Below are 25866 nucleotides of genomic sequence, written 5' to 3'. Positions count from 1 at the left end.
ACACGCTCCAGCACATTAAAGTCCTTACCGAACTAAGGGGCCCCGAAGTGGGCAAGGAGGGAGGGAGAAGAGCACTGCCACTCGCGCCCATGGCGGCCCATCCCTCTCCGCGCTCCTCCGGCCGCTGGGGGCGGTGCTGGCGCGGGCGGTGCCGACATGGCGGCCGTTGCCTAGCGAGGGGCCGTAAACAGCGCGACGGGACAGGCCCACCGCTGGTGCCTCTGGCCCGGCCGCCGCCACCGCCCTCCCTCCTCCTGCCCTCCTTCGGCACGGGTCCGGCGGCTCGGCCAGACGCGGCGGCAGCCGGGGGACGGCGGGCTCCGCGGCCCTTGGCGGCTCCCGAGACCCAGGCGTGATCCCGTTCTCGGCTCCTTCTCAGGTTTGGAGAAGCGGCAAAGACGGAAAATGTTCTGGGCCGCCCTCACTGCCCCGGCAGTATGTTTGCTCCTGCCTTATGGCAGCCAAGGGCAAACGATGCATGCACACCGAAGTATCTCTGTAACTTCGACGTATTGGGAATATTTCATATTCCCACATTCTTTTATAAAATAGAATCCTATGAAATAGGGTTTCCCTCCCACATATGTGCTTAAAGATGGAGATCAAAATCAGAGGAATGCTTTACATGTAGTAACTAGATACATTTAAAATCACACTTCCTTCCTAGGTAACGCAACTTCTTTTTCCGTGCTTGTCGAGTTACAAGTGTTTGGTGCTTCATAAGTGGAAGAGGGTTTTAAAACTCAGGTGTATATACATACAACTTTTGGAGTAAAAGGTTCTGTTCAACTGATTTACGTTGCCTATGCAATATGAATGCAGGAAAAGGAAAATGAGAGGATTCATTGTAAGTGTTTGCTTTATCAACAGTGTCTATTAACAAGCTCTTAAAATATTATTGCTTCATATGGCTGTGTTATGTTCAAATAGAAAATCAGGCAACTCTCAGACTTAAGTCTGCTAGCTTGGAAATTAATAGAGGCAAAATTTATTTATTAATTGATTGAACACTTATTAATATAGCTGCTTTTATATCAGGTATTTTTCAAGATTGTAATGGTGCTTACTTATACTTTAGGAAATATCAACTTTCTATTTCAGGAAATTAATTCTTATTTATTATATAATGTGGAAAACTTTTTTCTTAGTTGCAGACAACTGCAAATAATGTGAACAAAGCAGTAGTGACAGATTTCTTGCTGACTATCTGAACACTGAATGGGAAGCACAGGGCTGGAGCCTGGCATGGAGGAGATCCCAGTTAAAGTTGCGGTCCGAGTCAGACCTCTGCTTTCCAAAGAAATACTTCATAACCACCAAGTGTGTGTCAGATTAGTCCCAAATGCAAAACAAATTATCATTGGAAAGGACCATGTCTTCACTTTTGATTTTGTATTTGGCAAAAGCTCAACCCAAGAAGAAATTTATACTGTTTGCATTAAGCCTCTTCTAGTGTCTCTGACTGAGGGATACAATGCTACAGTGTTTGCATATGGACAGACTGGTTCTGGGAAGACTTACACCATTGGCGGTGACCACATTGGTAGGTTCTTTTTTTAAACTGGTCAACAGTGTGTTTGTGCAAGTTAAATGTTTATTACCCAGTAGATGATGTGGTGGAATTTTAAGGGTTAATGAAAAAAGCTGTAGTAAGAAAAAAAGGTTTCCAAAGTTTATGTGATTAATTAAACTGTTCTAAAGCCTTATCCATAAATTAGGCTATACCAAAAATATCTAAGAAGAAAAGAATTATAAATTGCTCTTTCACACTTCACATTTTAAAACGCAACTTAAACTAGAATTTGTTTCTGAAATGCAGTGTTTTTCAAGTTTTTTGCTGTGTTTATTTTACCTTGAAAATTCCTGCATTCGGTAGTTAATTGTTTGCTTGCTCACTCTGTGTTGGCTTTTTTTGTTTGGGTTTTTTTGAGAGACATTTCTGTGACATCAAAGAAATTTATTTAATTGATTTAATTCTTCCAAATGGATATAAATAGATTATTCTAAATCTCTTGGTAGGTATTAAAATTTTCCTTTTATTTAAAGTCATAGAACCACAGAATCATTTAGGTTGGAAAAAATCCATAAGACCATAAAGTCCAATCATTAACCGATCATTGCTAAGTCCACAATTAAGCCTGTTCCAATGCTTGATCACCCCCTCCATGAAGAAATATTTCCTAATATCCAATCTAAACCTCCCCTGGTGCACCTTGAGGCTATTTCCTCTTGTCCTGTCACTTGTTACCCCAGAGAAGAGGCTAACCTCCACCTGGCTACATCCTCCTTACAGGTGGTTTGTAGAGAGCAATAAGGTTGCCCCTGAGCCTCTTTTTCTCCCAGCTAAAAAGCCCCAGCTCCCTCAACCACTCCTCACAGGACTTGTGCTCCAGACTCTTCACCAGCCTCTCTGCCTTTCTCTGGGCACGCTCCAGCACCTCAACGTCTTTCTTGAAGTGAGGGCCCCAGAACTGAACACAGGATTTGCTTTGTGGCCTCACCAGTGCCAAGTACAGAGGGAGGATCCCTGCCCTGGTCCTGCTGGCCACGCTATTGCTGATACAGGCCAGGGTGCCATTGGCCTTCTTGGCCACCTGGGCACTGCTGGCTCATGTTCAGCTGCTGTCAACCAGCACCCCCAGGTACTTTTCTGCCAGGCAGCTTTCCAGCTGTTCTTCCTCCAGCTTGTAGAACTGAATGGTGATGTTGTGACTCGAGGGCTGGACCCAGCACTTGGCCTTGTTGAACCTCATACCATTGTCCTCTTTATTCTGCTTACTGCTGTGACTTCACTTATATTCCCTCCACTAGCAGTTATTTAATGTTCCTCTAAGTAGCATTGCTAGCCAAATTGTTTAGGTAGTGAGTGCCACGATCTAAAGCTGTTCATAGCCCAGGAATGACAACCTTTTAGTTTTATAAAGATATTTACTAAATTCATAGTTAGATGTGACCAACCCTTTAGATTTTTGGTGAAAAAGATTCTGGATATCCTCTCATAGACAAACAGTTTCCATATTCTTGAATAAAGAACACAAATTAATAATGGAAGTGTTGCCCTATGCTGAATATTTAAAAAACAAAAGTAGAGTTTGGTGTTAGTGTTCCATGTCTACTTGGAAAAAATAGGAAATTACTGTAAGTGTTGGTCATAAATTTTGTCTCACCAAGGTGCTGATGATTTTTTTTAAATTTAAGTAGCATTTATAGTTTCTCAAACCCTCAAGATGTCATTGCCAACCCTAATGAGTAAGGATAAAGAAGAAATCTGTACTCTAAGGAGTGTAGGTTTAAAACAGACTCCATATTTTTCATAACTTTCATAACTATAACATGTAATTTAGAACTTTGAATCCTATTAATGGATGCAAACAAATATTCTGCCCCACAGAAAAAAAAATATTTACAAAAATCCTTGTGAACACTGTGCTCTTCAGATTCCTTAGAATCATAGAATCATAAAATCAGTCGGTTTGGAAAAGATCTCTGAGATCATCAAGTCCAACCCTTGATCCAACACTGCTGTGGTTACTAGACCATGGCACCAAGTGTCACATCCAGTCTCATCTTAAAAACCTCCAGGGACAGTGAATCTACCACCTCCCTAGGCAGCCCATTCCAATGTCTGATTACTCTCTCTGTAAAAAATTTCTTCCTAATATCCAACCTAAACCTCCCCTGGCACAGCATAAGACCATGCTCTCTTGTCCTACTACTGGTTGCTGGGGAGAAGAGACTGACGCCCACCTGGCTACAACCTCCTTTCAGGGAGTTGTAGAGAGTGATGAGGTCTCCCCTGAGCCTCCTCTTCTCCAGGCTGAACAACCCCAGCTCCCTCAGCCTCTCCTCATAGGACTTGTGCTCGAGAATGTTGAGTACCAAATCTCACAGACTTCTCTCAATTTTCAGTCTTTTTAATTTATCTGACAGAATAACTGCAAGCCTCTGTGACATTTGTGCTTGTATTTTAGCATCAGTTGCAGTGAATGAAAAAGGCATAATCCCACGAGCTATTCAGGAATTATTTCAGCATATTTCTGAAAACCGTAATATTAACTTCTGTGTGAAAGTATCTTATATAGAGGTTTACAAGGAAGAACTTCGAGATTTGTTGGAGCTGGAAACCTCTGTGAAAGAATTACATATCCGAGAAGATGAGAAGGGAAATACAGGTAGGATTTCAGCTCTAAAATTTGATGTGTTGGGTTTCAGTTGTGTGTCCAAGTTATTCTTGCCTTCTCTTGAAAATGCTCATTCATTACTAATGCTAGGGGAAAAATAGTTCAAGTTTCAGAATATAAATTCAGTTTAACTTATTTGAAGCAGTATTGGGGTTAGATGCCTGTGAGTAATACAGATGTTCCAAATGGCAAATGATAAATATGCGACTGTTGCTACTGCAAATTCTGTCTAGAAATAGTGTGTAATTATTCACTGGAATAAGTATTTTAAGATTAAACCATTGCTTCTCCCTTCAAAGTTATAACTGTTAAGCCACTTTTATTGTAAATATCTGCCCTCCTTTCACTATAAAATGAGTGGAAGAGACCTCTTTATTGAGAGGAGTAGATTTTTTTTTTGTAGTAGCAGATATTTTTGGAGTCTTTGAGATTAACACCCTCTAAGTATCTTGTTCACCACATGAAAATGCTAGAAGAATCCACATCAGAGATATTTTATTCTCAAACTTAGGTTTGGCTATTGTTTGCTTATATTCTAATTGTTGTGTTGTGCTGGTTTAAAGGTAAACCAGCAGGGGAAATGAACCCAACTCAAAAGAGAGATTATAAATCAGAATAACAATTTAATAAAATAATACAATAAGTACGATTATACAGACAAACAGTTGGTTTTAACCCACAAAACCCAAATGTATAACCCAGCACCCTGGGGCATGAACAGAGTGGTGTTTGTTGGGCCCTGAGTCCAAAGTAAAAGGAGAGGGGAAAACCTGTTGGTGAGAGTGCTATTGCAGTCTGGTCATTGCAGTCCAGTCAAGAGTGGTGGTTGCAGTCTTCCTCTGGATCCCACGAGTGGTTAAAAAAGTCCCAAGACCCCAAGATTATATATCCTCGAGTTCAGGCAGGAATGCCCAGTACCTCCCTCAAGGCAGGGAATTCCACAATGGGTGTGAGGACAGGAGCATCCTCTTATCTCGCAGGCCTCTTAACACCCAGTTTATAGCCTGAGGAGTCAGGCCTGCTCTGGGCAGATGGTGTAAATGGTCTATTGATAACAGTTTCTGGGAAATGGCATGGAAGGCCATGGAATACACAGTTTTGGGTTACACCTATACAGTGATGAACTGGTCCCAGCTGTTCTGACTAGGACATTATCCACCCCTTATTCTATGCCATCCATGTCATGCCCAAATTAACACCCTTTAAAAACTACATCCCTTTAAAAACTATATCCATACATATATATACAATGAAACATTACAGACCATTCTCACTCAAAATTAGGTCCCCTTGTGGTACACAACGTGTCTCCCCATCTTTTTGCATTGCCCACCAGGTGAAACCAGGCCCTTGAGCAAAAACAATCCCTCAGATGGTTTTGCCTTTCCTTGAGGTGGGATAATCCAAACAGTCTTCCCTAACATACCTCTCATATGCACCACGGGGACTTTATCTCCATCTACAGTATGCAAAGGTTCTGATTGGGCAGGGCCAGCTCGATTAATGGAGCCTCGCGTGTTGACCAACCAGGTGGCCTTTGCTAAATGCAGCTCCCAGTGTTTGAAAGTCCCCCCACCTAGTGCCTTCAGGGTGGTTTTCAGCAGTCCGTTGCACTGCTCAACTTTTCCAGCAGCTGGTGTATGGTAGGGGATATGATACACCCACTCAATGCCGTGCTCTCTGGCCCAGGTGTCTACGAGGCCATTCTTGAAATGGGTCCCATTATCAGACTCAATTCTCTCCGGGTGCCATGTCGCCACAGGACTTGTTTTTCAAGGCCCAGGGTGGTATTCCGAGCAGTGGCATGAGGCACGGGGTACGTCTCCAGCCATCCAGTACTTCTTTCTACCATGGTCAGCAGGTAGCGCTTGCCTTGGCGGGTTTTGGGGAGCGTGATGTAGTCAACTTGCCAGGCTTCCCCATACCTGTACTTTGACCACCGTCCACCATACCATAGAGGCTTCACCCGCTTGGCCTGCTTGATGGCAGCACATGTCTCACAGTCATGGATGACCTGTGAGACAGTGCCCATGGTTAGGTCCACCCCTCGGTCATGAGCCCATCTGTGTGTTGCATCTCTCCCCTGGTGACCGGAGGCATCATGGGCCCATCGAGCCAGAAATAATTCTCCTTTATGCTGCCAATCCGGATCTGCCTGAGAGACTTTAATCCTGGCAGCTCGGTCCACCTGCTCGTTGTTACGATGCTCCTCATTAGCCCGTTTCTTGCGTACGTGAGCGTCTACGTGACCGACCTTCACACTCAGCTTCTCTACCCGGCCAGCGATGTCCTGCCACATCTCCACCGCCCAGATGGGTTTCCCTTTGTGCTGCCAGCTGGCCTTCCTCCATCGTTCTAGCCATCCCCACAGAGCATTGGCCACCATCCGTGGGTCAGTGTAGAGATAGAGTCTTGGCCACTTCTCTCATTCAGTGATATCCAAAGCCAACTGAACAGCTTTAAGCTCTGCAACCTGACTTGACCCACCTTGTCCTTCGGTTGCTTATGCAACTCACCATGTGGGACTCCACACGGCTGCCTTCCATTTTCGGTTTGTCCCTAGAATGCGGCAGGAGCCATCCGTGAAGAGCGCATATCACTTTTCATCTTCTGGTAGCTGGTCATATGGTGGGGCCTCCTCAGCCCCTGTCACCTGCTCCTCTTCTTCTTCAGAGGATAGTCCGAAACTCTCACCTTCGGACCAATTGGTGATAATTTCCAGAATCCCAGGGCGATTAGGATTCCCTATCCGGGTTCGCTGTGTGATCAGAGCAATCCACTTACTCCATGTGGCATCGGTGGTGTGTAGCAGGAACTCTCCCCTTGAACATCCAGCCCAGCACTGGTAGTCGGGGTGCCAGGAGGAGCTGCACTTCGGTGCCGATCACTTCTGAGGCAGCTCGAACTCCCTCATAAGCAGCCAGGATCTCTTTTTTAGTTGGTGTATAGCTGGCTTCAGATCCTTTGTATCCCCGACTCCAGAATCCCAGCAGTCGTCCTCGGGTCTCCCCAGGCACTTTCTGCCAGAGGCTCCAGGAAGGGCCATTCTCCCCGGCTGCAATGTAGAGCACGTTCTTCACGTCCTGTCCTGTCCTTACTGGCCCAAAGGCTACTGCATGGGCAATCTCCTGTTTAATCTGTTCGAAGGCTTGTTGTTGTTCGGGGCCCCACTGGAAATCATTTTTCTTCCGTGTCACAAGGTAGAGAGGGCTTACAATCTGACTGTACTTGGGGATATGCATCCTCCAAAAGCCCATGGCGCCTGGGAAAGCCTGTGTTTCCTTCTTGCTGGTTGGTAGGGACATGGCTGCTATTTTTTAATCACCTCCATTGGAATCTGGCGGCGTGGAAGGCTATGGAATACACAGTTTTGAGTTACACCCATACAATGATGAACTGGTCCCAGCTGTTCTAACTAGGACATGTGTTTACTATTGTTATACTTGTTTTACTGAGCTGTCATGGTTTTCTTGTCTGTAGCTGGAAGAAGGCACTAATTTAGCACAAATGTTGAAGACAATATAATTGCTTCAAAATGATCCCACAATACATTTTAAACTATTTCTCTTCTTCAGTACAGTTTGAGTCAGCTTCAGTAGACTGTGCTAGGACATTTTCCATCATTAATTTAAAGAAAAATATGACAAAAAATATGCTTGGAAGGAGTATTTGGTAGAAGTACACTTCTACTTTATTAGGTTATTAACAGATACCTATCCTAAAGACCCAACTATCCAAGCTATTTAGGATAAAAATTATGTTCTTACCACAGGCCAGGAATCATTTTTACTAAAAATCTCATTGATTTTAGTATTTTTTTCTTTTTTAAACTTGCAAAATATCCTTTGAACTGACTTTGCTCATACTTTTTCCAGCTAGCACTAGACTGTGAATTGTGTAAGGCAATGTGGAATGTGTAAATGAGTTGTGTCTTGTGTCTAAGATACTGTTTCAAATGCTATGACTATTAAATATCTGCAGGTTTCAGACGTGTTGTACCTCATGCTTTTCACATATTGATGTCTTCTTTTTCTGTAGCTATATGCTATGGCCACCTAATAATGCAGGCTTGTATGTTTCACTAATATTTATTTATAGTTATTACTGTAAACTTTTGCTAAAGAGTTTAGAATTAATTGGATTATTCTTACTTTCACCTGTTTCGGTGTTTGAAGTGATTGTGGGCGCTAAAGAATTCCAAGTAGAATGTGCAGATGAAGTGATAAGCCTGCTGGAAAGTGGCAATGCAGCTCGTCACACAGGCACAACGCAGATGAATGAGCACTCTAGTCGATCTCATGCCATTTTTACCATCAGTATTTGTCAGAAGCAATCTGCAGAGTCTCAAAAAAATACTGATGCTGCACAGGATTTGATCGCTTCGAAGTTTCATTTTGTGGATTTGGCAGGATCAGAGAGGGTAGCAAAAACTGGAAATACTGGTGAACGCTTCAAAGAATCAATTCAGATCAACAGTGGTCTCTTAGCATTGGGAAATGTCATCAGTGCCCTTGGAGACCCAAAAAGGAAAAGTATACATATTCCATACAGGGATGCTAAAATCACTCGTATTCTGAAGGACTCCCTTGGAGGAAATGCCAAGACTGTTATGATAACATGTATAAGTCCATCCTCACTGGACTTTGATGAATCTTTAAATTCTCTCAAATATGCCAACAGAGCCAAAAACATTAGAAATAAACCGGTAGTAAATTACAACCCCGAAAAAGGCCGCATTGATGAAATGGAACTTGAAATCAGATTACTTCGGGATGCTTTGCAGAACCAGCAGATCAGTAATCAGTATTTACATGACTTAAATGAAGAAAAAGCTCGTATCAGTTCACTTGAGGAGCAGCTCACCCGTCTTCAGGTTCAGTATTTCAGTTATAGAAATTGTGTAGATGAAGCCTTCCCCTTTCTACTTGATTTGAATGATGATGTTAGCTTAAGAAGAAGTCAGCGGGACAGGTTGCAGAGCTGGATCACTATGGTACAGAAAGTAAGGAAGGAAGCTCTCACCATCCAGGAAACTGACACAGGGACTGAGATCAGCCCAGAGCCACACCATGTCACGATTCTTCAGCTAAAGAAGGAACTAAAGAAATGCCAGGTATTTAATTACAAGTTCATTATTTAAATAACTAAGTGAAAAAGCAATCTGCCAAAACTTGAATTCAATTTTGAAATATGTACAAAGATGTCACCTGACAATTTGACAATTTAAATTTAATTTGCAAGTTTGTATCATTTTGTTTGGCTAATCTCTGGGACATAGGTTTATTTTAATGGATCATTGAATACACAGTCATCTTAATCATGACAGAGGTAAGTAAAGGTTATATTTTGGCTAATCAGTTCCAAGATGACTCGGGCTGAGCTGTTTTATCTGCTAGATTTTTATTTTTAGCTATGCTAGTCTGGCTGGGATGAAGTTAATTTTTTGTAGTAGCTCTTAGGGTGCCATGTTTTAGATTTGTAACCAATAAAATTCTGATAACACACTAATGTTTTAGGTCTTGCTAAACAGTGTTTGCACAGCAACAGGCATTCTCTGTTTCTGCCTCTGCCCCCCTAGTGAACAGACTGGGGAATTCACAAATTATGTGGAAACACACATACAACCAAGCAGATGACCCAAACTGCCTAAAGAGATATTTCATGCCATACAACATCATGCTGAGCAATAAAAAGGGAGAGTAGAATATTTAGGGAGATTAGCTGTATTTTACCTGGGAACTGGTTGAGCATCAGTCAGCCTTGCAAGGTGGTGGCCTTTGCATAATTTGTTTTCTTTCACTTTCTTTCTCTCCTCCACTTCACCTTCACTTACTGAACAGTTTCTATCTTGACCCACGAATTTTCTTGCTTTCACTCTTCCTTTGCTCTTCCTCCATCCTATTGGGGGTGGGGAGGGAGGTGAGAGAGCAGCTGTGTGTGCTTAGCTACTTATTGAGGTTAACCTACAACAGTCTTTTTTGGCACCCAAACTGTGGCTAAAGGCCTTCAAGGTAATAACAGATTGCTCCCTCTGACAGTTTGGGATTTCATGCCTTAACAGGCTCATTAACCCATCAAACTAATACATCATTTGAAGGAGGGGAGGTGAAACACAGTAATTTGTAAAGCTGTGTTAGACCTGGCCCATGCCTTTAAAGTCACTGTCCAGTGCTCTTAGAAATGCCAGAGGATTCCTGATCTAAAAGCCCACAAACAGGCATTGAGGAGGTCTCTTGCTTTGAGGCCACACGAACAAGACGCTAAAGCAGAGACTGAACCCTCAACTCTAATAGTTGCTCCTGTAGTCAAGAAGAAACAGTAGAGGCAGAGGTCAACTTAGTAAGAGAAGAAGCAGCTCTTGCCCAGAGGAGGAGAGAGGAAGAATCAGAAAAGGGCAGCCTGTTCTGCAGCAGGACAGGAAAGCAAAGACACAGAAATAATAAGAGCTGGAAGCTACCCGGTCCCTATCCATGACCAAGCTTCAAGATGTGTGTAAAGATTTTATCTGACAGCAAGAGGAGCTAATTGCTACCTGTTTGCTCCAGAGCTGGAGTAGTGGGTTTAACAGTCTGGAACTAGAAGATAGGGAAACAGCAACTGGTATCCATTGCTGGGGACTGTGGGATTGACAGAGGGATCAGAAGAGGGTCAGCCACCTGCAGCCTCCAGTGGTGACTCTTATTGAGCTTTTCCTAACCTGTATTTCTTCAGCAATATTCTCACAAAAAATTCCTGTATTTCATTTTCATTACCATGCCTTTAACTAACTGAGTTTCTAAACTATTTATAGATTTCTTCGTCTAATCACTTTTTTAACACTTGCTTTTGTGTTAAATATCAACACTTGCTTTTTATGGCATCATACTTCTTTATGGTTTTCTAGCTGAGGTGAGAATTTCAAAATAAGATATGTGAGTCTTAACATGCAGATATCCTATAAGGGTCCCGTCTTGCTGGTAGTTCTAATTAGCTGTTTCTCAGACAGCAGAAAATATTGCAGATATTGTATGATAAACAGTCTCAAATTAATTTTATAACTTAAAACAACTGTACACTAGTTGGAAACTGAGTGAAGTTCTGACATAAGATGAATGCTAGAAAAAGTAATTTGAGTCTGTCGTGTAGTGGAAGGAAACAGTGCTCCAAGAAGTTAGAATTTTTTAACATCAACCCGTTTTTAGTTTGCACATCAAACTGTCATGTCTGTAGACTGTTACCAGGCAATTGCATAAACAAATGTTGTCTTTTCTTTGTTCTCAAGCAATCTAAGTCACAACTTTTTTCTTCTTCATTGTCTTCTGTGGCTTATTTTAACCCCCTGTTTCCTTGTTCAAAACAGTGTAAGAACTTAGCTTAAACTTAAATTTCCTCAGGAGGAGATGGTTAAGGAAAGGCTAAAATAAATGAGTAAGTACAGACTGTAGAACAGCGTTTGCATATGCCATATTTAGTAGCTAATAGTGGACCCGTTCTTGTGTGCACATACCCATTTCTTTTCTAACAGCTATGATTGCCTGTATAATGCTGTCTTACACAAAATTAAAATACTGGCATTGTGAATTAGCCATAGGTAACAGCTAAACTAATTTGTGCCTCCGCCAGCAGGACTTGTGGAGGAAAAAATAGGAAGAACAGGAATGAGAAAGTTTGTGGGTTGACATATTTTGTATTTGGCTTCTGCAGGCTTCCTGGAAGAGTAACAACATTTGGAAGTCTCCTTCAATCAGTACTGGATTATTCATTCACACAAGCACCTGAAGAAGCATTCTTATAGTTTCTTTAAGCTGTTATCTGAGTTTCAGAATGAGAACAGCTGTTCTTATTTTTTTCATTTGACGGGTGTATTAATCACAAGATGCTGAGATCTTGTGGCTGCATGTAACAGCATGCTAAGGAGAATAATTGAATTCAGATATATACTCCAGTAAAGGAGCTTTGGTTATGAGTAAATTATTCCCTTTGGAAGAATGAAACTTGTCAGAACAAAATCAATAGATGAAATGGAAGTGAAAAAATAACTGGTAGAAAGTGCAGATAACCACTTAGATAATTTGCCATACATACTTCAAAACTTTGCAGTTCTGATGATGTCTTTTAACAACAAATGAGGTTTTGGTTTGTTTTATTTTCCAGCTTTTCCACTTTCCTCCCTTTTCCCCAGCTGAACTTTTCTTGTATTATCTAGCAGGCACTAGTTATGGATGAAGAAGTATTCAGCCAGAAGGATCATGAAGTCCAGATACTACAGAATCAGATAAAGACATTACTACAGGAAAATGAAGAACAACTGGCATCTTTAAAGGAGGCTCAAGAAACACATAGATTACAGGTATTTTTCCACTGATACACATGTATCTGTATTGAATTCCACCGTGTTAATGCATTCAACAGGTCCCTGTATTTTTTTTTATTTAACTACCAGTCAATATTAGAAACATTTTGATTGAATTAGAGCTGTATCACTTAATGAGTTGGGTTCATCTAGTTGGTGAACCACAATAATATGATTTTGAAGTCTGTACGCAAGCCTAGCGGTGCCACAACCTTCTCTGTATAACCTGAGATGAATCATTCACTCTCTCCATACTTTCCAGTTATGCTTCAGGATTTGTATTATTGTTAAGTAGTTTCAGGACAAGTAATGAATTAGAATTTGAAAGACTTTGAAAGATTCTTTAGACTCTAAAAATTACTGTAAATAATTGAAAGGTTGCATAGAAACTGATTTTGTTATAGCTTTATTAAGAATTAGAGTATTGTTCCCTTTTGAGTTTGTAAGACACAATTCCATCCTAACTTTCTGATCATTTACTAATAGAGAAAACTGAGTGACATAATGGAAAGAGACATAGTGAGAAAGAGGCTGCTTGCCTCTTTCCTTCTCTAGATCTTGTACTTGCTAATGAAATTAGGATGGCTATCATGTGCATAACATTTTAAGATCAAGAAGACTGCAGATAGAATAGTTAACATTCTCCTGTTGCCTTTTGTCACATGGATGACAGATAAATTATTATATGACATTTTTAAAAGAGAAAAGCATAAACATGGATAGCTAGTGCTCTTCTCCTTATTATACTTTTTCTCCTTTTTCCTCTTCTTTACTGATAGCTTCGGCATAGTCAATGACTGAAAGGTAAGTATACTAGTCATCATCTTTTTCTTTCCTCTGTCACTGTCTTTCTTTTCTGTCACCTCTTTCTAGATTTTTATTTTTAACCTGTACATCATAGTGTCAACTTACACTGTGATAATGCTTATATAAATTCTGGCGGATACAAGGTAGGAGGTAATGAACAGAATATGTCACAGTGTAGGTAAAAGATCATGACTCTTTCAGTATTGGAGACAGCAGAGAAGCTTGGGAGCTTTCAGGCACCATTTTGGTATTTATTTCACTAAACTGCCATTTCTATGTAAAAAGAGGTAGAATAATGAAAAGCAAGTACTTTTGTCAAATATTTTAAGTTTTATTCACAGGAATATGTAATTTAATGATACATGATAGAATAAAAACTTTAAAAGTAACAAGTATTAGGTATTAAATGTTTATAAAGATATGTATTTATGGAATAGGTGTTACACTGTGGGGTTGTATGTACAATAGTATCAGGGACAAAAATTCTTAAAAGGGTTAAATAATAGCTTCTAGTCAATCAGTAAGCTATTGCTGCTTCCAAAATGATAATAAATGTGATATTCATACATATATTCTATTTCCTATAACATAGGAATAATATGTATTGTATTCCAAAACAATGTCAATACTTAAGGCATTGTATGTTTGTGTTTGGAAGGAACTTTCAATCTAAGAGAACAACATAAGAATGAATAGAAACTTTTACTCAAAGTAGGAGAATGCAAAATGTATCATGAGCTGTTCTTCAGCTTTTCTGTTGTTGCAAGGCCAGATTTTAACCATACTTTGAAAAGAATCAAAAGCAAGAGAGTGAATTGAAAATTTATATAATCTTGGCCTTGTGGATAAATCAGTACATAAGTACATAAGTACTTTTGAACAATGTACAGAGAATGCTGTAGAAGAAGCAGATAAGATCTCCAAACTATCATTACCAACAAAAGCTGAGGCTGGGTGGAATAAAAAAGCAGCAAGTGATCCTAGGATCATGTACATGTTTACGTTTATTTATACAAATAATCTTTCAAGTGGAAGTGCTCCAAGAGGAAGAGGAAGTCCATATACATGTTTAATTCATAAGATTCAGACCATGTGTTTCATTTGAACATTTTTGTTGAATTCCCATTTTATTTCTCCATAAACACCCATATAAAGGAATTTCAAGCTGCTAATTACGTTGTCCACCTCTCACTAGATGCCTAGATAGGCTCATGTAACTTAACTGGGATAGGTTTTTCTAAAAAAAAGTGTCTAAAATTTATTGGAGTTGGTGTGTGAGTTGACTGATGATATGTCATAGCATTTGCAGCTTGTTACAGAATTTGCCTGTGCCCAGCAGAATGATTTAGGGTCAGTGAGTGATTTACAAGATTCATGACCTTTGTATGGAATTTAGAAATGGTGAATATGATACAGAGCTCACTTTTGCTTTGTTTTTTTTTCCCCATGAGACTGAGAAAATGGTAGAACAGCAAATGCTTATTGATCAGCTAAAAGAGAAATTAGAGAAGATTACAGATGTGAAAACTTTAGATATGTCAAATGCTTGTGAAGATGGGCCAGCATTTGCAAGGAGGCCCTACAGTGTCCCACTCACAAAAAATCTGCTACGCTCCCTTCACCCATCTTCAGGTACAGAGACCCAAAAGGTAAGGTCTACCCAAATGTTACATTTTTGCCCCTCTACTTTGTAATGGTTATGGGCCAATAATTAGACATGACATGACAGTGGTTTCTCAGATACTGCTTAGCTTCTCATTAAAGACTATGAAAAATTATTGTCTTGCAACACTTGCTATGCCACAATTATCCAAAATATTCAGCCTTAAAATTCCTACTTACAAGTGCTAAGGCTCTAATATTTTCTGGTGTTTTTCTGGGGGGTTTGAGGGTTCAAATACGAAACATTAACAAAAATGAATTATTATTTTTACCACTGTATTGAATATGTGGAATAACGAGTTTCTAACAGTGCCTTCTTTCACATTTGAAGCTCTTGCAAAACCATTTGTTACAAAGGTATTCAGAGTTATTAGAGAAAACCTCTAATTTTGCTTACAAACTCAGGTGATGTCAAAATTTTAAATTGAAATATTTTTTTAAAATATCAGTAAAGAATTGCTAAATTTTTGCAGCTGTTTTTACCCATCACTGTTTTTGTGTGCTTTCTGGCAGGTGTATACCAGCCCCTGTGCCTTCTCCCTGGACAGGATAATGGCAGAATTCCATGCTCGCAGACAGATGATACTGAGCAAGATAGAAGATCAGGATAAAGTCCTTCACTGCCACCTCTCTGGTCAGAGTGATGAAGAGGAAGAAAATACAGGCAGCAAAGAAAAAACCTCATTTAAGTAATTTTTTGTTGTTCTATAACTTTTGTTACAGACAAATGCTTAGGCATAAAGATAGAATTACTGCCTAATCCTGCCATGATATGAGACTATCTGTAATGTTACTTATGGTAAACTTGTGGGACCAACTGGGCATATTGCAGAATAAGTTTAATAAACATAGGTTTAACAAAGATTGCATAATCCTTGGTTTGGGGCCAGAATCTGCCATGAAGATTGGGGAGCGGGGTGGAGATGGTGTCTGTGGGTGGTGTGGAGCATAGATGGGAAAGAAGGTACAAATGCCATGGTAAGTTTGGGATTCTTTTCTGTTAGAATCATATAATTTGCATGAAGCAAATTATATCCCTGTGTATTTGCAGTTTAGCATGTTTATCATTCTTCCTTAGGCATTCCATAAACCAAACATGGACACAAAACCAGGCTTCTCTGTGCACTCTTCCTGATCTAAGTGACATGAAACGTCAAATAAACAAGTCTGGTTTATCCAACAAATTTGTGCTACAGATTGACACAGCCACAGGTAAAATGGAAGTCATAAGAGCAAATCTTATTACCGTATCAGCATATGCAAGAGTGTCTTTAGCACATGTAACTATTTTTCCCAGCAAAATGTATGTATTTGATACGAATATTTTTTTAGTTACAGCTCAATGTAGGCCTTCAAGATTCTATTCTTCTTTCCCTTTCTGAAACTGATGTCAGTAGCCTTAGTGTTTAAGTATTATTTGTTACCTAGAAAGCTAGTTAGATATAATCCTTAGTACTTCTTCAGTGAAACAAAATGGATTCTCTTATCTTACCAGAAATGCACTGAAATGTTTTCAGGAATATTTTTCCTCATACTTAGAACCTTGAAATGCAAGTGCATACATTTCTCTTCTTGTTTAGACACATAGCAGGGAAAAGACTCTTGGTGCTATTCTCTCCTTTTGATTATTTTACTTCATGTGGAAGCACTACACACAGACAGTGTTCCAGAGCACTACCTTTTGGGTACAGCATGTATTCCAGATTTTTTATCTCCATTTTGCTTTGTTTTTTTCAAGGTGAAAAGATTGACAGCCTCCAGAAAATTCATGTTTTTAACATGCAGAAGTTGAAGATTTCAGAGTTGAGATTCACTGAGGCTGAGAAAAAAATAAGAGAACTTGCACTTAATATCAGAAGGAAAGAGGAACTTATTAAGGAATTAGTAAGAACAGGTAACTGGCTACTATAGGGAAAATTGGAGTGAAGATATTCAGAAAAAAAAGAAAAGCCACAAAAAACCTGAAGTCCTGCATGTCTTAGTTTTTACATAGCTATCTTACACAAGAATACTTTTAACAATTTAGATTCATAACTTTTGCTGATTACTTGCTATAATTGCACTGAAGGCTGTAAATTTTTATTACAGCCTACTCTGCTATGATATGCAGATGTATTTGTTAAATATTTTTTGTACTTTGTTGATTATTGCTCTTATCCAACAATAATGTAATTTTTCATGTAAGCTCAGTGCTACTGATCTCTTCATGGACATGTATTTGTCATATGGTGTCTGGGATAGGAGAGAAGATACATCCCTGTATCTTCTGTGTTTTATCACAGTACAGAAACAGGAGTTGGAAGTGGATGAGGGAAAAGGTCAGTGTCCTTGTTAGCCTACATCCCTTACATATCTGTCCTGATACAGAAACTAGTCTTATGGTGACAGTAAGGATCTCTCTGCTCAGCTCCTTCAATCACACTCCTCTCCTATGCTTACCTTCTCTTGAGGTTGTCTTTTGGCACTGAGGAAGATTCTGTGTCCCACTGCCAATTGCCCAAACAGGACAAGTCACGAAGTAGAAACACTATCCAAGTTTTTTTCCTAATTATTAAGCTTAAAGCTGAGTAATAAATAAATGGCATATTATTCTGGGAAAAAACAAACAAACAAACAAACAAACATGTATGAAATACAGGGAGCCATTTTGGCAAACACTACAATAGGCAGAAGAAATTAACTTTGGCAGTCAGGTGGCATTTGGTAACATCAGGTGACTTGTGAAAAATTCATATATAAGACTCCTTCCTTTATGTCCATTTCAGAGTTACAAGGGAACTGCATGTTCCTTTAGTGTTGGAAATTGAATCAGAAATTACTGATTTAGCCAGAACAAAGTAAGTAATGATTCAACTACAAAATTATTACATTTCAACTGATTATCTTGTTGGTTTTAAACTATTTGAATATGCTGTCTTTAAGGTAAGGAGGCTCAGTCTGTAAGTAGGCAATATTCTTTGAAGATAACTAAACTGGAGCAAGAAACTGAACAGGCCAAAATGGAACTGGCTGAAATACAAAAGCAGCTTCAGGAGCTGGACAGTAAAGAGGTGAGAGACGTTCCTGAGAAAGTCAAGTTACAAAAAGAGTTCTGGAAGAAGATGGATGCAGCTAAGTTGAAAGTGCAGGTATTTCTGATCTGACCATTAGGGTTTGCAAATCTCTGTCTCCCTGTCATATCTGAACCTTAACACTCTGCTTGCAAAAATTCTCACCTGTTTCACACTTTAGAAGTTGGCTGGATTGAAGTAGCTAATGAGAAACTTAATACTATTATACTCAGAATGCTATGTAACATCTATATGGTTAGATACATACAATATTTTCTTGGTAGGTAAGAAGGCAAAAAAGAAGTGGGAGATATAGGATGTCCATATACCATTGTATGTAGTATCATAAAAGAACCTATACAAGGAGTCTATTACAAGTTTATTACCTGCCATGAAATCAATGTTTTATGAAAATACTATATAAATTCCAGCTTTAAGCAAATTCATGTGATAGTTTGCAAGGCCAGGCCCAGTACAGTCATATTTGTTTGACAGTGACCTTCTATTTTTAAGTTCTGCTACACCTAAGTTTAAATTCTGTGTAGGGCCAGCTTAAGTGCTCTGTGCCTCTTGATCCTAGAATGGTGGGTCAGAAAAGTTCCATGCAGAAAAAGGTAGTTGGCTTATTGGCTTGAGCTCAGAACCAGTGTTCTGTCACCGTTATGTCTCTGCACATTTTCTAGAGCTGTTAGATTTTACAACTTTCACTGTATTGCCGGGCATGAACTGTATTTTACCTTTTTTCTGCCTGTGCAACTTTACCAGATAGCTCAGAAACCACAGGAATATCAAGTGATTGTTTAGACAGAAGTTAGTAAGTCTTGCTGACTCTAAGAATTCAGTGAAATAAAGAATGAAGTTGAGTCTTAGCTATCAGTTTTCCTGGTATTAACTGAAATTTGACATGAATATTCAGGCCTTACAGAAGAAGCAGCAGGACACTAAGAATCTGGCTTCCTTATCTAACAAAAGTGAGAGAGAAGCAACAGAACTTGAGCAGAACGTGGCTCATATGAAGTATCAGCAATCCCAGACACAGAAAAGACTGTATGAGGAGAGTGAAAAAAAGAAGCAACTAGAAGCAGAACTTCAGGACCAGCAACAAATTAAGGTAGGATTTTTCCTGTTTCTTTATGACAAAGAATTAGATGCCCCTGCTTCCTCAAAGACAATAAACTATACCACCAGGGTTTCCATAATTTTCAGTAATGACTTAATAACTTTCTGGATAAATGCACTCAAGAAATCGTCCGTAAACATTTTCACATAAATCTTCAGTTTGCCTTTCTCTTTCAGCTTTTTTTTTCATTTTATTACATGATGTCTAGTTCTGAATTGCAATTTTACAGGTAAATTTAGGGTCAGTATTTCAGATTATATACTTGTGTGAACTCTGACATTAAATGCATTTGACTGACTGATGCAGGAAGAATGGTGCTTTTTGTTTGTTCATAGGAACTTCAACTTAAGATGGAGCAACAACAGAAGATCCTTGAACTGAAGGATAAAGAAATTGCTGCTTTCAAAAAGAAGAAAAATAACTCTGTGGGAACTCCACAGAAACTACAGGTCGTTAATCTATTCCAAATTTGTGTAAGCCCTGAAGTAAAAAAATCTTTTTTCATCCCTGGTCATATATCTTTGTGAACTGTTTGGAAAAGAGTGTTCCATCATAGTTTTGTTGTCTTTTTTGCTGTAGCAAAAAATGGCAATATAGTCTAGCAGCTCTTTTACTCTTTTTCAATGAAAGAAAGAAAGAAGGGCCTTTAAAGTTTTTTTCCCTACAGTTTCTCAAAAATGCTGATTCAGAGACCCAAGAGTTCAACAGGTTTGGTTTTCTAGTAGGTTTGGGGGTGATCTTATTGTGCAATGTTATAAATGTTCCATGGGTTGTTTGGGGATTTTATTTTGTTTGGTTTTCTACTCTGACATAAATTACTGTGGTCTCTGCTTTTGGTTGTTCATAACAGGGCTAGAAGAGTATGTATTCTATGCAGTGGTGCCACCTACATTATTTCAATGTGGACACTGAAACCTGAGTTACCTAAAGTCTTTCAAGGCGAAAAGAAGTTTTAAAAGTTAAATAAATGCAACTGTTAAGCCCTACCAGGAATATATCCACTGATAAACTGTGGCTTCAGAATAAATTTGTAATGGACTATGCTAGCTGGATCAGAGATGCCATTTACTGTCTTTAATTCTTTCAACATCACAATTTCTTGTCTCCTAATGTTTTTTCCACAAAGAGCCGTTCTTGGGCAACTATAACACAGTGATGATGGGCCAGCTGAATTCTCATGGTGCCTTCTAAACCTAGTTGCTGTGCTTGGGTAGATGACATCTATTTATATAACTGTTCTTAGAAAAATAATATCTTTCACTTAAATGCATCTGATACAAATTTGTTTATATGAGATGTAGGAATATAACATTGCTGAGCCCCTTGTTAAGTTAGTCCAGTTTCTGTATTATTTCTAGCCAAGATATTGTTGCAGAATTAAAGTTAACATTAGAAATGTCAATGTCTGCTACAGTTTTATCAGTAATTATAAAAAAGGTAAACATTATAATAAAATTCTGACCCAAAAAGTCCTGGCTAATGCTCTCTGGATCTGTATTGAAACTTTAGAAATTAGAAGAGCAAAAGAAGTGGTTGGATGAAGAAATTGAAAGAATTCTTCAACAACACCAACAGTTAGCAGAACTAGAAGAAGATTTAAAGAAAAGAGAAGCCATTGTAGCCAAAAAAGAAGCATTATTGCAAGAGAAAAGCCACCTGGAAATCAAGAAATTGAGATCCAGCCAGGTAATTTAAGAAAATTAAGGCTGACTGAAAGACTGGGCGTGGGGTGAGGGGGCAGGGAACACAGACAAGATAGCAGAGGAGGCTCAAGCCAAGTGTCTTTAAAGGTGATGTAGGTATTGGTTGGCTTGACCAATCAACATTTAAAATGTAAATAACTCAGACAATCATTTTTATTCACTTTTTCTCTCCAAAATTGCAAACCAAATCAAACAGTTCTGAACTGTGGAGTTCTGTTAATGCAGAGCCTTAACTAATATGATATCCATGATATCATATTATTTATGAATATGACTCAGTCCTTTTGCAAACTAGAGAACATGACAGGGAAATACCTTGCAATATTTGTTTTTCAGTAGCAAAAGTGAATTGAGCTTGAAGTATCATTGTCACTTATAATGACTAGTCCTTTTAGTATGTAGAAAACTACACCTTGAGTGTTTTTGTTTTCTTTCATCTTTTGTATATCTTACGGTAGCTGTCTGCACAAAATAAATGGGGTTCCATTGCAAGAAGCAAGCAATTTTTTCACTTCAGAATGTGACAGTCTCACCTACTTTCTTCTTACTCAAAGGGAGTATCTCAGTCTTATATCTGTGGTTGCTGTGGTTTTTTTTAGGCCTTAAACAAAGATAGTGTGAAATTGTCTACTCGCTTAAGTATGCTGGATCAGGAGCTGTGTGATAAAAGTATGCAGCTTCAGGGCAGCACCACTGAAGACAAGACAGACATTTTGGAAAAAATTCAGGTTCTGCACATGGAAAGGGATCAGCTGCTCAGAAAGAGAAATAGTGTGGATGAGAAACTGAGAGATGGTAAAGTGTTGTCAACTGAAGTAAGTAAGCACCTCTGAGAGATAAATATAGATTTTAGCTAGTGTTTGATAATAAGGCATTCCAATCAGAACCCAGAATGTCTCCAAATATTAGAAAAGCTAGAACTAAGGAACTGAGGTTGGGTATTTTTGTAAATAGCAATGTTAGAATACTGCTGTGATAGCACCAATTACATGATGGTGAACGAAGTTGAAGTTCAGAGGGACTTAATTCAGATAGTGCCTTGCCAAGTCTACTGGTCTAAGAATCATACAATGAGAATAAGGGAACTAGAAGTTCATCAGTTTATCATGGCAGATATTTTAATGTCATGACACAGAACAAGCAATATGCTCACGTAATGACATCCCCTGAATATTTTCATAGGATTTTGTGGAATAACAAACTTCACCTGAAGGACTCCGTATTTTTACAGCGAAAATAAGTCATATTACCTGGATGGCCCACACTTGAGTTGATTGAAATCATTATGTTGAAGATGTAATAAATCTGCAGTGCTTCAGGCCACACATTTCTACCACTTCCCTACACGAGTTTTGGTCACCAAACTCCTTACTGACCTGTAAAAACTAGCACAACCAAAAAAAAATAAAATAGGAGAAGTCAACTATTGTGAGGATGAGGAAAGGATAAAAAAGGAAGCATGACTTCTGGTTTTCATCTGATCAATCTCTGTATCGTGCTAGGAGTACTATGGCAGGAAAAGACAGATGTTCTAGATTTGCATTCTACCTCTTGTTTTTCCTGTTCCATTGTCTGTGCTACTGCTACTTCTTCTTACCCTTAAGTTTAGTTTTGCTCTTGAGAGTAAAGTTAAAGATGTCTTGATTAATTCTAAGCTTTTTTTCTTAAAAAAAGTTTTGCTCGTGTTTCTCTGTAGGAAGAACATGTCCTTTTCCAGCTAGAAGAAGGAATTGAAGCTCTAGAGGTTGCTATTGATTACAAGAATGAAAGTATTTATAATCGCCAGCACTTGCTTAGGTCATCTTCTCAGAGTCTTTCACAGAGTGAGAATAATGTAATAGGGAAACTAGTTTCCCTGTCTGCTGCTGAGCTCAGAGCTATTATCATCAATTATTTCAACAAGGTTTGTTTTGGCTAATGAATAATATTTTATTCCATTTTATATTACCGTTCTAGATAATGAAATGGTAACAAGAAGTAAAAATAAATTTAGGAAACTTTTGGTGAAAATCTCTTCAGGTTACATAGATCTACTGTTAATTCACGTATTTTAATTTTTATGTTAACCTAAGTAATATACTTGTGTGTTAACTTTGTATATCTTGTTTTGAGGTCATTGGCTTGAAAGGTGCTGCAAATATGGATATTTCCTTCACTCCTTCCAGTGCTCTGTTTTGCTAACTTTCAGAGCGGCAGCATATTTAAATAGTGGGGTTGTATTGAAATTCTTCCTGACTGGAGGCTTTCAAGAAAGCTTCATAAAGCTCAGGCTAATATTTCTACTTTTTTTTTTCTAAATTCAGTATGAACTAGTTTTGCATACACTGTCTGCAACTACATACTGAAGAATTACACTGATATCTGGAAACATAAAAATGAAATGCATTAGAATATGATGTGTCTTTCTGACTTTGGATGATTTTGTGAACAAGTTGTCTGCAGGATGCAAGTTGGAAGTTTTTCAGAATCACGAAACCACTGTTGTTTCAGTTTAAATTTTGCACAGAGTATTAAAAAATCCACTAGTCCATGTGATCAAAAGGTACACAGTTCAGTTCTAAAGTGTCAACTGGTAGCAATGGTAAGTCTGTTTCCAGAATAAGCTTAATGGCTTGTAGAGGTGATTGGTTTTGTATGTTTTAATCTATTACGCTGAAGGGTAAAAGGTTTTCTTAAAATGCTTTGTATTTCTTTCTTAGATTGTTGGCCTACGTGAGTCTGAACGAAAATTAAAACTGCAGATTGAAGAACAGGAAATGAAGGCTATGGACCGGGAAAACATAATACGCGAATTAGAATCAGCACTTGGACACATCAAGTTGCAGTGTGACAGGCAGCTCACCCTCCAGCGCAAAGAACACCAGAAAAAAATACAGTTGATATTGCATCATTTCAAAGGTATCTGCTGCTTGGAATGGATCGTACAGCAAGTATTGTCTTCAGTCACTACAGAGAAATACTGCATTCCAACTGAAAAAATAAAAGAATAAGGTTCAGAGATATATTTTGGCTGTCACTAATTCCGATGTCATGTAGGATGCCAAGGAACAGACACATAGTGTCTGCATGAGAGGAAAATTGAATCTTTTTTAAAGAAGTATCAGAATTGTTGTATTTTCCTACTGAATTTACTGATATTGGAAAGTTGAAATATACTGCTCCTGCTGATCTTGATCTTCTAAATACTATTAAAACTGACAAGCAGGGTTGACATGGCCTTTTTGATCCTGTGTCATGCTAGTTAAAATGTGCACATTGCAAGCAAAGTGCCATCAAGATACAAGACATACTCTGTCTAGCTGGGCATCTTGATTTCTGACATTTGGTTCTTAAACTAGTTTTATTTCTTCTAGAACAAGAGAGTGAAGGTATTGCAGAAATCTTGAAAGGGTATGAAGTAAAAGTCCAGCAACTGGAAAAGGAATTATTTTTCTATAAGAAAACCAGCAGAGAGCTGAAGAAGAAATTGAAGGGCGTCTTTGGAGAGACATCCCATCAAATATTGTCAGCCAGTAAATGTGAGCTTATTATCTGAAACTGTTTATGCAATTGTCATTAGACCATTTGAAGAGGGTGAACATACAGAAGTATATCAGATAGCTGTAAGTGTCATATTTTTACTGAACTAACTGTTCTTCAGGAATATATTTCACCTCTCAGTTTCAAGGGAGAGACAACATTGATTTATAGCTGTAGCAGTGGTATAACAGTGGTTTAAATTTTTGTTCTGTTTTCCCTGGATTCTAATATAATTTCAGCATCTACAATCTCAAATTATTATGGTTAACACAAAGGAATTTTGTTATCTGAAAGGGTCTGCATGGTATTAAACTAACAGCTTTGTTATATGTCATGCACTTGATTTCTTAAAAGTTACTGTGAGATTGCCAATGAAAAATTCCATGCTTTTAGTTACTAACTAGTTACTTACATAGTAAGGCTGAAAGAGAGGATTTACACACTTGTAGGAAAAAAGTGCTTTCTAATGGGATTCTGTGCTTTGACATAGAAAATCCTCAACCAACTCAAAAACCCAAAAAACACCAACAACTAACAGTTGCTATAAGTTTTTAATTGTTCTGTGTCCTACTTGCCAGAATCCAAACCTACAACAGAGCTCTTCACATGGAGGAGAAAAGAAGGTTCAATTTCATCGCTATTTCGGTTGCATTGTACCTCTTGATGACACCACAATACCTAACATGCACAATACAGCCTTCTTGGCCCCATGTTTCTCTTTGAGGCTCAGCAAGACTGGTTCTTCCTCCAGTGGATGCTTCTGTTTCTTTCCACTCTGACAATGCTGTGCGTTCTACAAAGAGATGCCAACTACTTCCCTGCTACTCCCAGAGTGAAGTAAGGCTTGGCTCTTGCCCTCTGGGCAGGATAATGAGCCAACACATTGATTACCATAAAGTACACCATCAAACTGTGAACATGAATATTCCAGAGACTGTGGGAAAGACTATTCTGTGCCTAGTATACAAAGAAGCATGTAGTTCAGGACAATGTATCCATGTCCTGAATATTCATAGGGAAACACCTATCCTAGGCAAATTGTAGCAATGGAAAGAAGGGAGAAGATGCCTGTGAATTTCCACATTTTTCAAATGCATATACTTGCAAGTTTTATAAGAAATACTCTGCATTTAGTTATTTTTCTTTTTAATACATTGTGAGGCATGTTGCTATATAATGTAATAAAAACACTTTATAATTTGTTACTGAGCTTTAGAAATAATAAAATCTCTTTGTGTATATTGCAGTCAAATTTGCAGAATGTGTTTTGTGTGTCATACTAGTATAATTGCTGACTATTTTCCAATGTATGAATAATTTCATTTTTGTCATGGTTCAGTTGTTTCAAGCCTGCCTACTAGGATACATTACCAGTTAGTATGGTGAGGCTTTTATTAACAGCACCTTCTCAGATGAGAGTAATGGGTAATACCTCTGACGTTTTTGTAGATGGCGAACTCTTTGAACAGAAAGGACAAAATGTGAGGTGCTG

The 25866-nt window shown here is 38.7% G+C and overlaps 1 protein-coding gene across 7 annotated transcripts; it reads left to right on the top strand.

Moving 5' to 3' along the window:
• The first annotated feature begins 280 nt into the window (after nucleotides 1-280).
• On the top strand, nucleotides 281-25280 carry KIF27 (kinesin family member 27). 7 transcript variants are annotated; one of them, XM_027670793.1, is made up of 18 exons: nucleotides 281-379; nucleotides 1149-1543; nucleotides 3972-4172; nucleotides 8357-9294; nucleotides 12367-12510; nucleotides 14772-14969; nucleotides 15496-15671; nucleotides 16061-16194; nucleotides 16721-16876; nucleotides 17905-18110; nucleotides 18949-19143; nucleotides 19488-19601; nucleotides 20662-20838; nucleotides 21455-21670; nucleotides 22552-22758; nucleotides 23555-23753; nucleotides 24209-24373; nucleotides 24953-25280. In XM_027670793.1, coding segments are annotated over exons 2-18 (3753 nt in total). In that variant the 5' UTR covers nucleotides 281-379; nucleotides 1149-1218; the 3' UTR covers nucleotides 24955-25280. The 7 variants fall into 7 exon arrangements, with proteins under 7 accessions (XP_027526594.1, XP_027526592.1, XP_027526593.1 ...); XM_027670791.1 differs by having other exon boundaries at nucleotides 24209-24423; nucleotides 24612-25280; XM_027670792.1 differs by having other exon boundaries at nucleotides 12370-12510; nucleotides 24209-25280.
• The last annotated feature ends 586 nt before the right edge of the window (nucleotides 25281-25866 follow it).

Source organism: Neopelma chrysocephalum, unplaced genomic scaffold (genome assembly GCF_003984885.1).
Source record: "Neopelma chrysocephalum unplaced genomic scaffold, ASM398488v2 Primary Assembly neopelma1_96936, whole genome shotgun sequence".
In the NCBI taxonomy this organism is placed as follows: Eukaryota; Metazoa; Chordata; class Aves; order Passeriformes; family Pipridae; genus Neopelma; species Neopelma chrysocephalum.
Note: the sequence above shows the minus strand (reverse complement) of the source record. Positions and strands in the feature narration are given on the sequence as shown.